The 18090-nt window shown below is 41.5% G+C and overlaps 1 protein-coding gene across 8 annotated transcripts in view; it reads right to left on the bottom strand.

The window, feature by feature from the left end:
* Positions 1-1269: 1269 nt before the first annotated feature.
* Positions 1270-18090, bottom strand: part of ARHGEF9 (Cdc42 guanine nucleotide exchange factor 9) — a 399027-nt gene continuing 382206 nt past the window's right edge. For all 8 annotated transcript variants that reach the window (XM_075940846.2, XM_075940845.2, XM_075940847.2 and 5 more), the window contains 3 exons: positions 16012-16255; positions 15278-15346; positions 1270-1521 (listed from right to left, as the gene is read on the bottom strand). In XM_075940846.2, coding sequence (XP_075796961.2) covers positions 1340-1521; positions 15278-15346; positions 16012-16255 — 495 coding nt within the window. In that variant the 3' untranslated portion in view covers positions 1270-1339. The remainder of the gene's footprint in view (positions 1522-15277; positions 15347-16011; positions 16256-18090) is intronic.

Genomic DNA, 18090 nt, shown 5'->3' on the forward strand with positions numbered 1-18090 from the left:
ATATCAGGTAAAAGTTTTTGATAACTTAAGCAACTAATAGATCCTTAACCTAATAGGTCATCATTGTCAGCTACTGTCCTTTTTGGTAGTTCGGGGCTCAAGGCAAAGCAAGAGAAACAGTTAGAAAGTGAGAACAGTAAATGGCTGCTACATCTAGGATAATTTCTTCTGTAAACTGTAATCAATGGTTCATAACAGTGATGCTATGCATGTGTGTGTGTGGCAGAGAGGATGGGTCCTCTGAGTTAATTACTGCAGAAAAAATCCTGGCTGTTTTGTTTGTGTTCAATAACTCATTTTCCTTTACCTAGAATGCAGAACATGAGGCTATTAGCCAATTTTTAAGCAAGTATCTGTCATCTTTATGGAAAAAAGATAGTATCGAACATCTTACAGGGTAAATTCTTTGCTAAAAAAATCTCAGGAGAAAAGAAAAGAAAAATATAAAACAAAAAAAGCCACCGTTGTTCTTTCTTCTTATTGGGACTGGCGTGTGTGTTTGAAACACACAGCAGAAACATATTTTAAAAATGCAACAAATCATCTGAACAGAAGTAATCTCTCATGTAATAAAGATCTGATTCCCCTTTTGTATGCTTATACCCCCATCCCTTGCCCAAGAACACCTATAAAAACAGTTAAAGCAATAGAAGTACTGAGCAGCATATCACAGTGCACAACAGAGCACACCCAGACTGGAACGATTCAAAACAGAGAAATGCTGGGCAAAAATGCTGTCCATTTAAACAATAAGTCTGGGGACAGTCATAGTGTGGGGGGAGCAAAGAGGGAAGGGAGGAGAAATCTTCCCCACATCTAAAATAGAAAAATAAAAGACATAAATAAAATCAAATAAAATATACACCAATGTGGCCTGCAAGGAACTTCAGTGATTGACTCACAATGAGCAAGAAATCGTCCTGGAGAGACAATGACAAGTTGGACAAAAAAAAAAAAAAAAAAAAAAAGACATTTGACCAATAAAATAAAATAAAATCAGACACATGAGTAGAAGTCATTGGTGCTTCCTAGTAGCTAATAGTAGATTGCTTCCCAAAAAACAACAAAAAAAGTTTTTGGTCCTTCTATATATATATATATATATACACACACACATATGTATATATATATATATACACACACACATATGTATATATATATATACACACACACATATGTATATATATATATGTATGTGTGTGTGTGTGTATATAATTATTTTTAATTGCAACAGTGCTTCTCCGAAAAAAGGTCCATCTATAAATATAATTTTATTTATTTATTTTTATTTTTATTTTTTTAAAGTTTTATTTTAAAATTCTCCATCTCACTCTAGGTACTATTTTTTGAATGGCGTTAACCTGCTGAAATTTTGCCAGAATGGTGACTGGCTGCGTTTGGGTTCGGTGAACTCGAAGACCTGGGACTGGGATATGCCATCTGTCACCATGTATTGTCCCTGATTTAATGGATCCTGGGGTGGTGGGTAGGCTGGAGGAACCGACCTGGAGTAGCTGACACCTGCATTGATGGTGGGGAAGGGAAAAAGAAAGAGGCACGTCAGAGTTCAGTTGGGTCAAAACACTTACTCAGAATATTACTTGTTATATTTTTAAAAACCAAGGCCCCAAACAATGGGGACATGAACAGCAGAAGGAAATTCTAAGGATGAAATTAGCAACTAACTTAAACCCTCACTCCTAATGCAACCTAAATTAGCAAGCTAGTTGGATATTTGAGCAAGAAATGTGAGCAATGACTTTTGTTTTGGTGGAGTTTTGCTGTTCTCTTATGGAAAAGTCCTATGTAATTTATAAGGTTATCTAGAAATTACTTTATTATTGAAAAAGCAAAGTCTTGGCTATAGAATTGTTACATTGTTGAGAACTGTACCTCTTCTATAGAATTCTATTTGTTGGTTTCAAAAGACAGGTCATTGCGTTCTCTACTAAGTCCTGTAGGATTTTTCCATAAAGGCTTGTTTTAAATTCATCAGCCTTGTTTCAACTTCCAAACCAGAAAGTACTGGTAATCTCACAAGAGATACTTCCTGCTACATTCCCAGCCCTGTTTCAAAGGCGAGGTATTCCAAAGAAAGGATGGTCTTGTGGCTGAGGTAAAAGACAGTGAGTCTGGAGTCCTGGTCTCTATTAATGACTCTGTCACATAATTTCTATATGACCTCGAGTAAATTACAACCTCTCTGGGCCAGAGAATGCCTCCTCAGATGCAGAAGGGGTGAGGATCCACTGTCTTAAAGACACAGAACCCTGGAGAGGATGCTCTCCAGAGCTGAGAGATCAACATGACAATTGTTGGGGAGGTAGAGTATGGGTGGCTTTGAACTGATGATGGTGGGGCAGAGGGGACAACCATCACCAACCCTGTGGAGATTACTAAGGAAAGGTAATATGGCCACAGGCTCTATTTGTTTTCTTGCTGAGACTGTTCACGAAGGGTAATTCCCTTCTTAAGCAGGGTCCTTGTGCAGTGTGATAAGATGCAAGCTGCACGGCCAGGAAGCAGGGGAGAACAGATGGAACTTCAGAGTTCTGAAGCAAGTACAGAGAGTTCTGGCCTTCTATGAATCACCTCTGTTGACAGCAGAACCTGCTACTCATTCTGTGGGCTGGGCAGCTTCCTGACAGAACAACGTGGAGCAACCTCCACAGTAACATCATGGAGATGTCCTGCTCCCCTGGGTTTTACTGCAGGAGGTGGTGGGCCAGTATATGGTGATCCATTTCCCCTTCTGAAAAGTGGAGACAGCAATATCCACCTACCTCACAGTAGGGTTATTAAGCTAAATTATGTAATGTTTGTAAAACACATTGAGATCTGGAGGTAGGAGGTGCTAGAGAAGGCAAAATATCACAATAAGCACCTAGATACCACAGTGATTGGCCTGAGAGAGATTCTTTGCACCTGGTCAGCAATCCTTGGCCAGCACACAAGCACACACATTCATGTGCCAGTGCTCTGAGATACTGGGATGGGAGTAGGGTTGTGAAAGATTAATTGGTTAACCATTAAGAGTGATGCTTAGTGGTTCTGGTTAACCGTTAACTGGTGGGGCTGGAGTAGTTCCCCACCTGCCACAGGTAGGTAGCTGCTCCAGCCCTGCTACGGAAAGGGGTTGTTCCAGTCATCCAGAGTCTGGGTGCCCCAGAGGTAGGGACTGCTCTGGCCAGTCTGGAGCAGCTCCTGCCTATGGTGGGGAGGGGCGGGAGAGAAGGGGAGGGTGGCATTCCAGCTCTGTCTTGGCAGGCAGAGAGATAACTCCAGCCTAGTGGGGCTAGAGTGGCCTGGCCCCACTGTCTGCACCCCCATTAATCAGTTAACCGGTTAAATATAATGTTTAATTGGTTAACCAATTAAAAGGGATTTTGCATCCCTAGATGGGAGGTACAATATATGTTCAATGCAATTACGGGCAACCTATTAAACTTTCACAAAATGCATTGCATTGTTATGTGAAGCTAAGCTACCAACCATTTAATGCTGGTGCATCATTATATGGGTCCTTTTATTATAACAAACCAACGTCTAGAGAGGAAAGAGAAGTAATTTACTCCTTTTTGTGGCAGTAAATACCAATCAAGGCCAGTTAAAAAGCAACAAGATTTCAGACTGAGTGGAAACATTTCCTGGGTTACTTCTAATTGTGCTTTGAGACAAGATATATAGAAATGGGATTGATTTATACAAAGAAATTAAACAACCATTTGTTTTATCTAACAATAAATGCTACCCACCCACATTGCTCTCCATCCAATCCAGAAAGTAAAGTCAACCTTTTTCATTTTTATCATGGACAAAAGTTGCTGAATGATTCTTGACACAGTGATCCTAAACAACTTCATCACAATTATGTGTTCCGAGCCAACCTGAAAACAACAATCGGTGTGGCCACACACTTCTTTGGTAGGCTCTCGGATGTTTGATCAGATTCACTAATCCCATGTACTACCATCCTTATTTTTCCTACCTCACAAAATGAGAATATTATGTAAGTTGTTTGCACAGCAGAATGCCAATTTCATGGGGTGCTCGATGCCCCATCATTAGAAACAGGTGGCCAGAGCCAAATTTTAAATGGTTTGGCTGGCTCTAGGATATCATAAGATATGCAAGATTTCTCCATCCTCCAATTAGACTGCTCAGGCATTTAGTTCTAGACTCAAGCTGAGCATCTGAAGATACCTATGGCATGGGGAAATTGGAAAGCCCAACCTGGTATACAACCAGTACGACTAGCAAATCCCTGGTGGTTCACTTCACAAAACAGCAGAAAATGGAGCGCGAGAGGGAAAGAGGGAATGTGGTCAAATCATTCTGTAGTCCAGGTATCCATGGCCACCCCAGCTAACCTAACTTAGAAAAGCTCTAAGGCTGATCCAAATTATATACAAGGAGGGGGCAAACTGGCTCCAGCTACCCCGGAGACCAGATAAAAACAAAGACGATTCAATTGTCAAAATTGTATGTCTAACTTGTGCATGTAAATATGACAACTACATACATGGAGGCATGTGTCATTTTGCCCATGCATTTGTGTGCAAGCAAATATGAGAATCCATGCTCTGCAGAGTAAATTTGGCAATCCTATGAGAGTAGCTTTTCTCATGAGGTTTTAAACATGTCACCTCTTATAGCAGATAAAAATGCTGCAAGAATGGCCTTTCTTGGGGACTTGTGTATTTCTGATCATTTTGAAGCACTGTATGTGGGAGAAAAATCCCACTTACTTGAACATCTTCAGAACAAGACTAGATCCCAGAATGAATAAGGGGTTAATATATTTGTATCTGAACTGAGCTGGTTTCCTCCCTCATCAGAGCTTCAAGTAGCTGTGCTAAATTGTCCCTTTAAGGACTTTTTTTATATGCAAAGCCATAATGCTGTTTCAATTTACCCGGAAAAAATGAGCAAAGCTCCTTTCCAATGTAAAATGCTGCAATCTCAGGCTGCCTCTGTGAACAGAATTCAAAATGCAAGGGGAAGAATCAATAGATAAAGAAAGATTTCCAGGCATGGCAGTCAGACTGCTTTTCCAGAGGCAGAAAGAAGCAGTTACACATGCCTTGGAAAGACTCGAGCTCCTTCTGCTGGTTCATACAGAACTCTGCGCCATGGTAGAATTCAATTGTTGCAGTGGCATAGTTAGGTTGTTCAGGAGAGCTGGGATTGAAGGTATGCTGGCCTTAAGGTAGCTTTGCAGTTCATCATTTGTCAGGACAAATGATACAAAGAGAGATGATGTATTGTCAGCTGCAATTGAGCAGAATTTTAGTGCTACATAATGCCAATTAGAAACATTTAAGTTTCTCATCTGAAAAAAGATCATCAGCTCTTGAAACCAAAAGCACTGAAAGGATTTAAAGCTATCTCTATTTTACTCCTAACTGAGTTTCAAAATGCCTTTTGCACTTGTGCTCACAGAAGGAATTCCCTGGCATGGAAAGAATTAGAAGAATGAAGCCAAATATAAGATTTTTTTTCTCTGCTTGTTTGATCCTGAGACCCTTTTAAGATTTTGTTCATGCCTTGATCAGAAACTATTTCATGTCCATTCCCTCTACATAGACATCTAAACACCTTGCCTATATCTAAGAGATGGGTGATAAAATATAAATGCTTTATAGATCAGTGGAGGTTAAGTTTAGTGCCATACACTGGAGAATAGAGAGCGTGCTATGGGACAAAACCCTCAATTTTTCTGAGTCTCAATGGCAGTAGAGGGAATTCACAACTTCTAGGAGGCACTCAACATCATAACAAGTTCAGTTGCCTTATGCGTGATGTATGTCCCTTCAACAGGAAACAGTGCCAAAGTATGAATCATGAGATGAGGAAATACTCCTTGCACTGTCCGTTTTATTGACCTGAAAAGATCACTTTGCCCATCATTTCCCTGAAATACAGCCACTTGTGGGGTGCACACAGCAAATCTACATAATAGCTTAGAACTAGATATGAAGAAAAAATACCATATCCAACTGAAACTACAGGGAGAATGGAGGTGGTTAGAATCAGTCCTCTGGGAGTCCAGGTAAATTGTGGGTAACACTGTCACTTTTCAGGTAGTCCCTTGGGGCCTTTAATGAAGATCAAAGGTCAGCTCCACATCTCACCCCACAGATGGCACTCGCAGCACTCTGTGAGAGAGTTGGCTCAGAAATGACTCAGAAGCTAGAGTAAGAATAACCCTACTTCATTACCCATGGAATTTCCTTTTACACTTGGGTATTCCTTGGAGGTTTCCTATCTACTCTGTCCCTGCTTAGCTTTGGAAATCCTAAATATACCTCAGATCAGGGCCACTGATTATATCTGGATTAGTAATTCTTCCGATGAAGAACCAATTCCACCTGTATTATGAAAATCCTAATCAGCACTGATACTTTCAAATTGATAACCCTGAAAAATGCCATGGCTAGTTCCATAGGGTCATTGTATAATGGGCACTTAGGGGCTTTGGAAGATTCAGTTTATGATCCATGTGAATTATGAGCAATGGGATTTGCACCATGGTTTTTATGTATTTGTGGGGAAGTAGTATAGACAACCTGATTTCCATCCAGTAATGTCATTCTTTCATCTGTAGTGTGGAAAGCATTGTAAGCAAAGGGAAATGGCCTTGATTATATCTGAAAATAGAAGTGTCACTCCCCCCTCCTTTTTTAAAAAAGAGTTTAACGAGTGGGCCGGTTAACCCTTAAAATGCCATCTGATTTCCACATGGAAACTGGGAATGTTTGACAACTGAGCTGCAGAGGTTTGAGATGTCAGAAGAAATTAGGTAGGTATGACCCTTGGGAGGGATCTGGGTCAGTATTTTTGTGAGTCAAGATTAGCTGGGCATGAGGTCCAGTGCAAATGAGGGTAGCAGAAAGATTTGGCAGCTAGGAAGAGATCGCATTCTGGAGCCAAAATCACTCCTGGGATTCAGAAAAGAGATCCCATTCCACATACTCAGGGAGAGTGACCAGGCTTCATGAAGCACAAGCTTTAGTTTAGAAAAGAGAAGATTGAGGGGAGACATGATAACCGTTTTCAGGTATCTAAAAGGGTATCATAAGGAGGAGGGAGAAAACTTGTTCATCTTGGCCTCTGAGGATAGAGCAAGAAGCAATGGGCTTAAACTGCAGCAAGGGAGGTTTAAGTTGGACATTAGGAAAAAGTTCCTAACTGTCAGGGTAGTCAAACACTGGAATAAATTACCCAGGGAGGTTGTAGAATCTCCATCTCCGGAGATATTTAAGAGCAGGTTAGATAAATGTCTATCAGGGATGATCTAGACAGTATTTGGTCCTGCCATGAGGGCAGGGGACTGGACTCAATGACCTCTCGAGCTCCCTTCCAGTCCTAGTATTCTATGATTCTATGATAAGCTTGCATCGTTAGATAAATCACAAAAACTGGGGGGGATATCATTCCTCTTACAAATCATTAGTTTAAGATCACTGATAGAGAGAAGTTACTTAACTAGACAGACTATTGGTCTTATGTGGCATGATGAATTCTATGTTTTTATGTCCAAGAAAAGCTAATATTCATGACTAATGATTTGAAGAGCCTCAATTACTGAGTGGCCAACCTGAGATACCTTACAATGTGCTGAACATTGAGCCTTTGAAAATCCCACCTCTTCAAGCAGCCCCCAGGTGGACAGCCAAAAACTCAGGCACCCAGAATCATTAGTCCCTTCTGAAAATGTTGGTTGGAGATCTTGAAAGCAGCTAGCAATGTATGCCAAAAAGCAATATGTGAATGAAAAGTGAACAGGTTACATGCTACCACATATGGGTATAGAAAAAGCCTAAGCAAGGGATTAGATAAGTTCCTATCAGTTTTTGAAGGCTGCAAACACTGAAGAGGGAGAGGAATCATTACCAGGGTGGTAAACAATTCCAACGGTTAGATACACTAAGTGAGTTTTGAAGACCCTGTTGTTAGAATCACTTAAAACTGGAATGGACAAATCAGTGGAAAGTACAGAACTGAGCAATCCTGCACTGGCACGAAGGGATGCACTACATGACCTAATAGGCTTGTTAAGGGAACCTAAGTCTGGCAGAATGGGAGGGGAAGTAGACAGAGAAACTGGCCAGGATGTAACAGTGAGAAGTCTGAGATACTCATGGAGAGGGACCAGGCTTCATGAAGCACAAGCTTTTTCTCACAATTCAGAGGTGGGTAATAAGCCAGACCCTCCCAAGCTATGGATGGCAAGGTTACTTTTAGGTAAGGCAATACGTGTGCAAGTCTTTGTTCTTTTAAATCTATCTCTCTATGTGCTGTGTACCTTTTGGGAAAAGTAAATCATGTCTTGCTTTGGTGACAGTTTCCCTGCAAATGTATGCTGTCAGAAGCCCCCAAAGAGAAACCTCTGCAGAATCTGGTCTCCATTGGATGGTCTGTATCTAGGGGAGTATAAACCCAGGTGCTAGTCAGAACTGTGAACTACAGAGTTCCACCCTGGGGGAGGCAGAGGCCCATGAGGTAACACATGTTGGGGTTGCACTCAACGTCCCCGAGAAGGGACAGCAGTGCAGCCAGCCTGGTAACTGTGACAAGCTCTTTTTAAAAATCAAGCCAAATGAGACATTCCTATCTCCCATTTTAATTATTCTAGGACATACAGTACCAGGAAAAAATTCTACTTTCAGTTATATCCAATTAAGTTGCATGGAGCAGGATGGCTATTACTGGAAGAAGAAACTGAATCACTGTCTGTAAAAAATATCCCACGACTTTGTCTGCTGGGAAGCAGCACATGCCAACCACACCCATCCACTTTATGTCTAGTGGACTTAAAGAAGGTGGAGAATTGGTTTAATGCTGTTTTAAGGCACATGCTCCAATATTACTACATTGCCTCCACTTTAAGAAGTAATGCAAATCCCTGTATGTTGCTGAAATCTGACCTTAACTTACTTGCTCAATGTCAAACCAATTCTTAAGGAATTTTGGCCGTGCATGTTTGTACTGTATATGTCTGTAGGTGAATATGTGTGTGGGCATATATGTGTTAATAGCAAGTTGGTTTCAAATAGGATAATCATTTAGGATGCTGATTCAAAAAACAAAACAAAACAAAACAAAACAAAACAAAACAAACAACCCAAAATGCAGAGGTTCATGCTGTCTCTTAATCATCTAATTAAAGTTTCATCAAGTTTATCTGACAGTTTGAGATTTCTTCCTTCTCAGTCTCATCTTCCACATGTTCTCTCTCTTATGTATTGCAGCTAGTGGTCCTTTAAATGTCTCCTCTTAATAAATATCCTGGCTAACGCCAGAATAATACTACAGGGAAGTGCGGTATAGCAGTTAATGAAAAAAGCAGCTGTTAGTTCATCTGAAAATTTTCTATGTCATCTCCAGCAGACTTGATTACACTCTCCATTTCATCTCCTTAACATTGCTTCTACTCTTTCTTCAGCATTCTGTCATAGGGAAATGATCACTGTTTCCCACTGATAGAGGGTAAAAATAAGGCTAGAAAAGACATTCACCTACCTAAAACATGGCTACAGATGTCTTAATACATCAGATAAGCTTGTTGGCCCACCAAGTCCTGAAATGGCCACAAAGACTGATCAGGCAAAGTACTTAAGCAAGTGCTTATTTTGATCATATAGGTAGCCCCACTGATATTGATTGGCTTATTTATATGCTTAAAGTTAAGTACATGGTTAAGTACTTTGAGGCCCTATTGATTCATCAGAGGCAAGCCAAACCTATTCGCCATGTATATGTCTAGCTCTGCAATATGTACATAGAAAAGGCAGTAATCCTGATCTCTGGCTGCAGTCATTCTGGAGCATGAGAACTGGTTACCATTCTCTTAGCACTACAACTAGTTACTAAGGGTATGTCTACACTACCCTCCTATTTCGAAATAGGAGGGTAATGTAGGCATACCGCAATTGCAAATGAAGCCCGGGATTTGAATTTCCCGGGCTTCATTTGCATAAGCGGGGTGCCGCCATTTTTAAATCCCCGCTCGTTCGAACCCCGTGCCGCGCGGCTACACGCGGCACGAACTAGGTAGTTCGAACTAGGCTTCCTAGTTCGAACTACCATTATTCCTCATTCCACGAGGAGTAACGGTAGTTCGAACTAGGAAGCCTAGTTCGAACTACCTAGTTCGTGCCGCGTGTAGCTGCGCGGCACGGGGTTCGAACGAGCGGGGATTTAAAAATGGCGGTGCCCCGCTTATGCAAATGAAGCCGGGGAAATTCAAATCCCGGGCTTCATTTGCAATTGCGGTATGCCTACATTACCCCGCTAGTTCGAACTAGCGGGGTAGTGTAGACATACCCTAACACACAGTCTCCAAGTATTTATTAATGCCTTAGGAGAAAGCCTCATTGGGATACATTTCAAATACGTATGAAATGATTACAAGAAAAATCAACAAAAGCACCCTGAAACTGAAATAACTAGGAACCCAGTTCTGCTACCCTTCCTCATGCTGAGTAGTGCTTCCTAAGTACTCCCACTGATCAATAGGATTGTTTATGCGAGAGCTAGTCTTTGGGTATTGTGCAAAAGCAACTTGCAAACACATGGAGGATAATAAAGTGATAAGAACAAACCATGTCAAACCAACAGAACAGCTGTCTCTGACAAAGTAACAAATCTTGTGGATGAGGGACTGAGTGAAGTGGTAGCTGTGGTATATCTTGACTTTACTAAGGCTTTGGCCTCGCATGGCCTTCTCATAAGCAAACTGAGGAAATACAACCTAGATGAAGCTACTATCAGGTGGGTGCATAACTGATTGGAAAACTAGTTATCAGTGATTCACAAGTAAGCTGGAAGGGCATTTCAAGTTTTGTAGGGACAGTTCTGGGTCCAGTTCTTTTCAAGATCTTCAGTGCTAATGGCACTGAGAGTATGCTAATAAAGATTGTGGATCACACCTAGATGGGAGAGTTGGCAAGTGCTTTGGAGAATAGGATTAACATTCAAAATGATCTGGACAAGTTGGACAAAATGGTCTGAAATAAATAGGATGATATTCAATAAGGACAAAATTGCATACATACAAAATGGGAAATAACTGCCTAGGAAGGAATGCTGTGGAAAGGGATCTGAGGATTATAGTAGATCACAAGTTAAAAATGAAGCAATAGCATAATACTATTGCCAAAAAAAGCAAACATTAGTCTGGGGTATATGCAAGACATGAGAAGTAATGTTTTTACTCTGAGCTGATGAAGCCTGAACTGGAGTATTTCATGGAAGATGTGGACAAATGGGAGAAAATTCACAGAGAAACAATAAAAATATTAAAGATCTAGAAAACATAACCTATGAGGGAAGATTGAAAAACTGGGTTTGTTTAGTCTGGAGAAGATAAGACTGAAAGGGGACATGATACCAGTTTTCACGTACATAAAAGGTTGGCACAAGGAAGAAAAATTGTTCTTGTTAACCTCTGAGGACGAGACAAGAAGCAATGGGCTTAAATTGAAGCAAGGGCTGTTTAGGCTGGACATTAGGGAAAATTTCCTAGCTGTTAGGGCAGTTAAGCTCTGGAACAAATTGCCTAGGGAGGTTGTGGTATTTCTGTCTTTGAGGGTTTCTAAGAAAAGGTTAAACAAACACCTGTCAGGGATGATTTAGCTACAGTCCTGCCTTGAGTGCAGGGGACTGGACTAGATGACCCCTTAAGATTCCTTTCACTTTACAAGTCTATTATTCTATCAAACCACACTCTATGGGGTAATAAAATCAATTGGATTTGATAGTATTTAGCAAGGGTTTGGCTTTACAAAATTTACTTTATCAGTACTCAATTTAATTAACTTGAGAGTAGGCTATGATCACTGAAGCACAAGGCAATACAGAAGAGGCAGAGCTGCTAATTTAATGAAGCTGTGTAACGGATTTTGTTATTATTTCAGAATTAATTTTTTAGGTAAAACAATTGGACTTTGCTCCACTTGATGCTTTAAGTCAGAATGAGTTTCTGTCAGACTCAAGGACTTCACATCATAAAAAGATTTCCCAATGCTAGAGCGTAAGGTCATTCTGGATAAGGGAGATGCTAACTGATGTTCTAGGAATGGGGGAGCTAATTACTTTTATAGCACAGAGACTGGGCTATTAAAACTCCCCTCCCCTTTTGTTTTTTCTCACTGAGAAAGAGAGAGAGAGAGCAATTGCTATGTAAAACTGAAATATAGTTAAGGGATATGAGTGTGTCAGGATGGAAATACAGCAGTTTAATTGGAAATATTCGTATGTACTCTAAGGCACACTTCAGCTGACAATTTCTTTAGTAATAATTATAACTTGATTTGCTGTGGCTGCCATTTGAGTCACAGATTCTGCAATTTTCCAGCAAGTATGATTTCAGTGAACTGTTTGCATGCTCTGGAGTCAGTGTGCAAAAAGATGGTGAAGGGGAAATTTTTCAGAATTGTGCCCATCCAAGTGATTAATTAGATGCAAAACTGATTTTTTTAATGTGCATTTCTTGTGCACTGTTCCAGTGATGAGGTGCATACACCTGGCACCCAAGTGTGTTTTTTGCATATTTCTCATTCTGAAAATGTGGCGATAGGAGTTTTTAGAGAACTCAGAGGACACCCCTAGGGTTTAGGGCAGGGTGAAAATGATGTGGCCCGTGGGCTGAATTTGGCCGTCAAGCTGCCAGATCCAGACCATGGCCGCCTCACCAGGACCCTTAGGTACAGCGCAGCTCATGCTTTAAATGGCTGACTGCTCTCTGCTCTGGATGCTGGGGAGGAAAGGAGAGGCTTCATGCACTGCCCCACCCCCCAGCAAAATTTCTCAGCTCTCATTGGCCAATTTCCAGCCAAGAAGAGCTGAGAAATTTTGCTGGGGACAGGCACAGCATGTGAAGCCTCCTTCCCTCTGCTCCTACCCCCATGCCCAGAGCAGAGCCATATGGAGCAGCCAGCTGACCAGTGTGGGACTTCAGCAGACAGCCAGAGGCTATGTCTACACTGCAGGTTTCTTGCGCAAGAACTTTTTGCGCAAGAGTTCTTGTGCAAAAGTTCTTGTGCAAGAGTGTGTCCACACTGCCATGTGTTTTTGTGCAAGAGATTTGCTTTTGCACAAGAGCATCCATGGCAATGTGGATGCTCTCTTGTGCAAGAAAGCTTTGCTGGCCATTTTAGCCATAGGGGTTTCTTCTGCAAGAAACCCCTCTTCCCATCCACACTAGGTTTTGTGCAAGAGCTCTTGTGCAAAAAGGCTTATTCCTTGTGGGGAGAGGAATTACTCTTGCGCAAAAAGCCCTCTCTTCTGATGATCTACTGTAAACTTTCTTACGCAAGAACGGGCTTGTAGTGTGGACGCTCTGCAAGTTCTTGCGCAAGAAGCCTGCAGTGTAGACATAGCCAGGGAGCCTATCTCAGATTCATGCAGGGCTGCTGGTTGGGAGGCTGCCTAGGTAAGCGCCTCCTGGCCAGAGCCTGCCTCTGGCACCCTACTTCCTCCCTTCCCACAACTACCTGTCCCTGGCCACTACCCAAACCCTCTATATCCCCTCTTCCTACCTTCTCCAGGTCAGACCCTGCACCCTTTCCTAGGAGTCCTCCCCTGGACCAGAATCATCTCTCATGTCCCCTGCTGGATCCTGCACCCCAAGCACCGGCCCCAGATCACAACCCTCTCCTTAACGCAAACTCCTTCTCAGGCCCTTCACTTCTCCTACACCTCAATCTCCTACTCCAAGCTCCCTTCCAAACCCAACCTCCATCCCAGACCCTGCACCCTCTCCATAGAAGTGTGGCCCTTGACCAGTTGCCACCATCTTGGAGTGCCTTCCCCATTAAAAATTATTGTCCACTCCTGGGCTAGTAGATGGTAGTAGATCATTAACAATAGTGCAGGAACATCACAGACCAATGGGTTCACACTGGGCCTACCAGCGGGGCTGACAGACCTTGCCAGGACCTTAGACCAGGTCCCGGTTGGGGAGAGGGCTGGCTCTGCACCCTGGGAAGGGGCAGGGGCCTTGGGAAGACGGGATATGGCTCAGGCAACCAGCCCTCAGCACTGCCCAGACTGTGGTGTGCTCCCCTCCAGCTCTCAGAGCCGCATGAAAAGTGCAGCACAGCACTTTCTGTGGGGATCTAAAGGGCTCGGGGTTCTGGCTACCACTGCTGCTGCAGTAGCAGCTGAGAATTATATGCTCTTTTGTATCACTGGGCCCTGGTGTAACTGCTCTCTTAGCCCTCCTCTTCCCCCCACCCCCCACACCTGTTGGCAGGCCTGGGGCCTAACAAAGCACTTCTGGATCACCAGGCAGAATGTAACAAACAGGTAAGGAAGAGAGCTCGAAACTTATTAATGGTTTAGAACATTGTTTGTTTGGAAATGCTAACATAGAGCTGTAAAAGCTATAGAACTGGGAGAGGTCAGCTAGAGACTGAAGGTATCCAATTAGTCTTGTGCTGCTTCCACAATATTAAACCATTTGGAAACCTGTATGTGCCACGATAGTTTGATAACTAAATGGTATGTTTCTGATCTCTCATACTTTTTCAGAAGACTCCCTGTCTTGAAATATTGTTTCTATGACTCCTCTCTGACTTTTTCCAACATTTATCACTACAAAACCTGCAGCTATAAGAATGATCAGAACTGATTATTAACTTTGGCCAGTGGCTTATCAATTTAATATCTGCCCTGACTCTGATTGGTTGACTGTACTCTTCCCTGGGAGGAGGATGAATATGATCTTACAGGACTATTTGAGACACACTGTCTTTACTAGGAGGGTATGTTTGCTGGTGTTGATGCAAGTATGCTTCCCTTGAAAGCTTATGTGGAGCTCACAGAAAGACGTAAGCAAGTTCCATGAACCTCCCACTTCAAAAGAAGCAGAGCGGTGGGACTGCAACACCTCCAGGATTTTAGCCATCTTTCCTTTTTTTTCAGTGGAAGACTCAGAGAATTAGTAAAGCCTCTATGTATCACTTGCTCTTGCTTCAGTCTGAGGTAAAATGTGTCTATATATTGCCTATGGTTTCAGCCCACAGGTTTGCTTTTGGCTACTAGACTGGACATATGAGATCAAAATCACCTCTGCTGTAATTCCAGTGGTGTCAACTGGGTTACACCAGAAATGAATTTGGCCCATGGATACATCAACAAACTATATGAAACACACAAACGGGATAAAAAAAAGAGACTGGTGAAAAACCAAAGGGAATCTGGATTGCAGCCCAGCATAAAGTCCCGCCCCACCCTGGCTTCACCTAACGAGACAAATGTTGCCAGTTACCTTTTTGCTTACTGACTTTCCTTACTGTCATTGCTGCTTGTCGCTTTTGATTTTCAGAAATTTCAAAGCCTGGAAAAGGGAAGATGGCAAAGAGTTCAGAAAATCACACACTCTTTTTCTGAATGTTTTTTTTCATGCACCATTTATGAAGCTAATAACCCCGGGGTGGCAAATGATTGTCTGGTGGTACTGCCCATATTGAGAGACATTTTAACGAAAAACAACACTTTTAAAGTTAAAGCTTTCATTGTAACAGCACTTGGGAGGAGGCTGCTTTAAAAAAGCGACATTATAAACATGATTACTTTTAGTATGATTCATACAGTACCATAAAGGGACAACAGTGCTTTATAGATGAGCAAAAGACAATAGGCTAGATGTTGATCTTGGTTACAATCACCCTTTGTGATAGAGCTGGTAGGTCAGTGAGTCCCTCTGCCTTTCTCCCTGCAATGGCAGTGCACAGCTAGGGCAGAAACTACTGCAGCCATGAGGCTTTGATGCCTGTTAGTGGCTGGGGGACTGTAGATTTCTCTCTCCTGTATCAACTTGTGGAATTTCCTTTTGTTAAAGCTTGAAGCTAAGAGCTTCTGAGTGTGCAACTCCTCATAGCAATCAAGAGATAAGTCAGGGATGTTATCATTCTAAAGCACAGTAACATGGTCTTCTCCCATAGGGCATGAAACCGAATTAGCCACCAACAATCACCCTCCCATTCATTTTTGATCCCTTACCTATCTTTTCATCTTCTTGAACCATCTTCCTTTCTTCTCTGAAAGCCCTGAGCCATCGCAATTTCTCCTCCAGCTTCTTGGCAAAGAATAAGTGTATTTCCTCAGTCTCCTTGTTATGAAGTTTGAAGGCATTCTTCATGCTGACGTTGAAGTCATCATCTCTCCCGTCTTCTATATCCACCACTTCATATTTATCCATGTCAATGCGACCTTTGTAGTACAGGATATCTCTTCGTATTAGATCCTATATGAAAAAGAAGAAATGCAATTAGTTCTAGGTGGTCTGATGCCTATGCCAGCAACTATAGTTTGAGTCTGAACAAGGCTTGACAGAATTCAGTTGTTATTTTTCCATAATTTTAAGGGATAATATTGATGTATATATTTAAGCATTTAAAAATATTTTTATCAGTTTTAATCATCAAGATCATTGGCAATTATGGGGTTGTCAGACAATCTGGGGAATCGGACTATAATTATGTAATGATATTAGATGCTGGGAATTCAAAAATTAAAGCTGTATAGGCATTAAAACACCAATTACCAACATCACCTGGTCAAATACATATCCTTAAAACAAACCCTAATAAGGTCTCAAGCAGCATTTTTCTGACTTTGCATTTTTATTTTTTCTTTGCTTTCTGTGTGAATAGTGAAATCAATGTTTATTAACTTTTACCAATACAGATCTAGTATTTCCAAGCTTAGTCTTAACCATTTGGGACATTGTGGTTTTATTTTAGCACAGAAATGAAAGGGTTAATTTGCAAAATACGATCTAATTCTAACCCTCACGATGCAGGACATAAAACAGCCATTAACAACTCATTGTGATCAGGAAGAAACTTCCCCTACAGGTAGTTTATTCATGATTAATGATTACATGGATTTTACACCTTCTTCTGAAGCACCTGCTTCTTGGCATTGTTGTGAAGAGGACAGGAAACTTGACAAGAGGGACTACTAGCCTGATCTTGCGCTTGTACTTGTAAACTGGCTCACAGAAATGTAAAAACTGGGGATAGAAAAGAGTAGACCTTATTGGTCATTTTTCACATTAGCCTCTGATAGACTTGTGCTTTGTCCCAGCTAGTTCTAAATATCACAACAGATGGGGGTTTCCCCACCGCTGTTTTCATTCTCAAGGGTGTGTCTACACAGCAAAGTTATTTCAGAATAACTATGTGAGCATCTACACAGAAATTCAGCAATTTTGAAATAATTTCGAAATAACGAATGGTTTATTCTGACTTCTGTAAACCTCATTCTATGAAGAATAATGTCTATTCCGAAATAGTTATTTCAGAATAGGGGCTGCGTAGATGCTCCACTTCTGCTGTTTTGAAATAGCCCCTCACCAGGGCCATTCTAAGTTATTCCTCCTGGGGCTCTAAATTGAGATAGCATGTCTACTTTAGGGAAGCCTACCTTGGATTAATTTTGAGGTTTCCCTGCAGTGTAGACGTGCTATTTCAAAATAAGCTATTTCAGAATAACTATTCCGGAATAGCTGATTCCGAAATAACTGTGCAATGTAGATGTATCTTCACAGTCTTCTTTGCTGACGCAAAATGCAGGACAATGTAGCACTTTAAAGACTAACAAGATGGTTTATTAGATGATGAGCTTTCGTGGGCCAGACCCACTTCCTCAGATCAAATAGTGGAAGAAAGTAGTCACAACCATATATACCAAAGGATACAATTAAAAAAATGAACAAATATGAAAAGGACAAATCACATTGCAGAACAGAAGGGGGATGCGGGGGGGAGGGGGGGGAAAGGGGGAGGAAGGAAGGTAAGTGTCTGTGAATTGCTGATATTAAAGGTAGGGAGAGTGGGATGTTTGTGAGTTAATGGTATTACAGGTGATAATTGGGGAAACTGTCTTGGTAATGGGTGAGAAAGTTCAAATTCTTGTTAAGTCCTTGTTGGCAAGTGTCGAATTTTAACATGAAGGACAGTCCTTCATGTTAAAATTCGACACTTGCCAACAAGGACTTAACAAGAATTTGAACTTTCTCACCCATTACCAAGACAGTTTCCCCAATTATCACCTGTAATACCATTAACTCACAAA

Source organism: Pelodiscus sinensis, chromosome 13, assembly GCF_052426305.1.
Source record: "Pelodiscus sinensis isolate ZL-2025 chromosome 13, ASM5242630v1, whole genome shotgun sequence".
Lineage (NCBI taxonomy): Eukaryota > Metazoa > Chordata > Testudines > Trionychidae > Pelodiscus > Pelodiscus sinensis.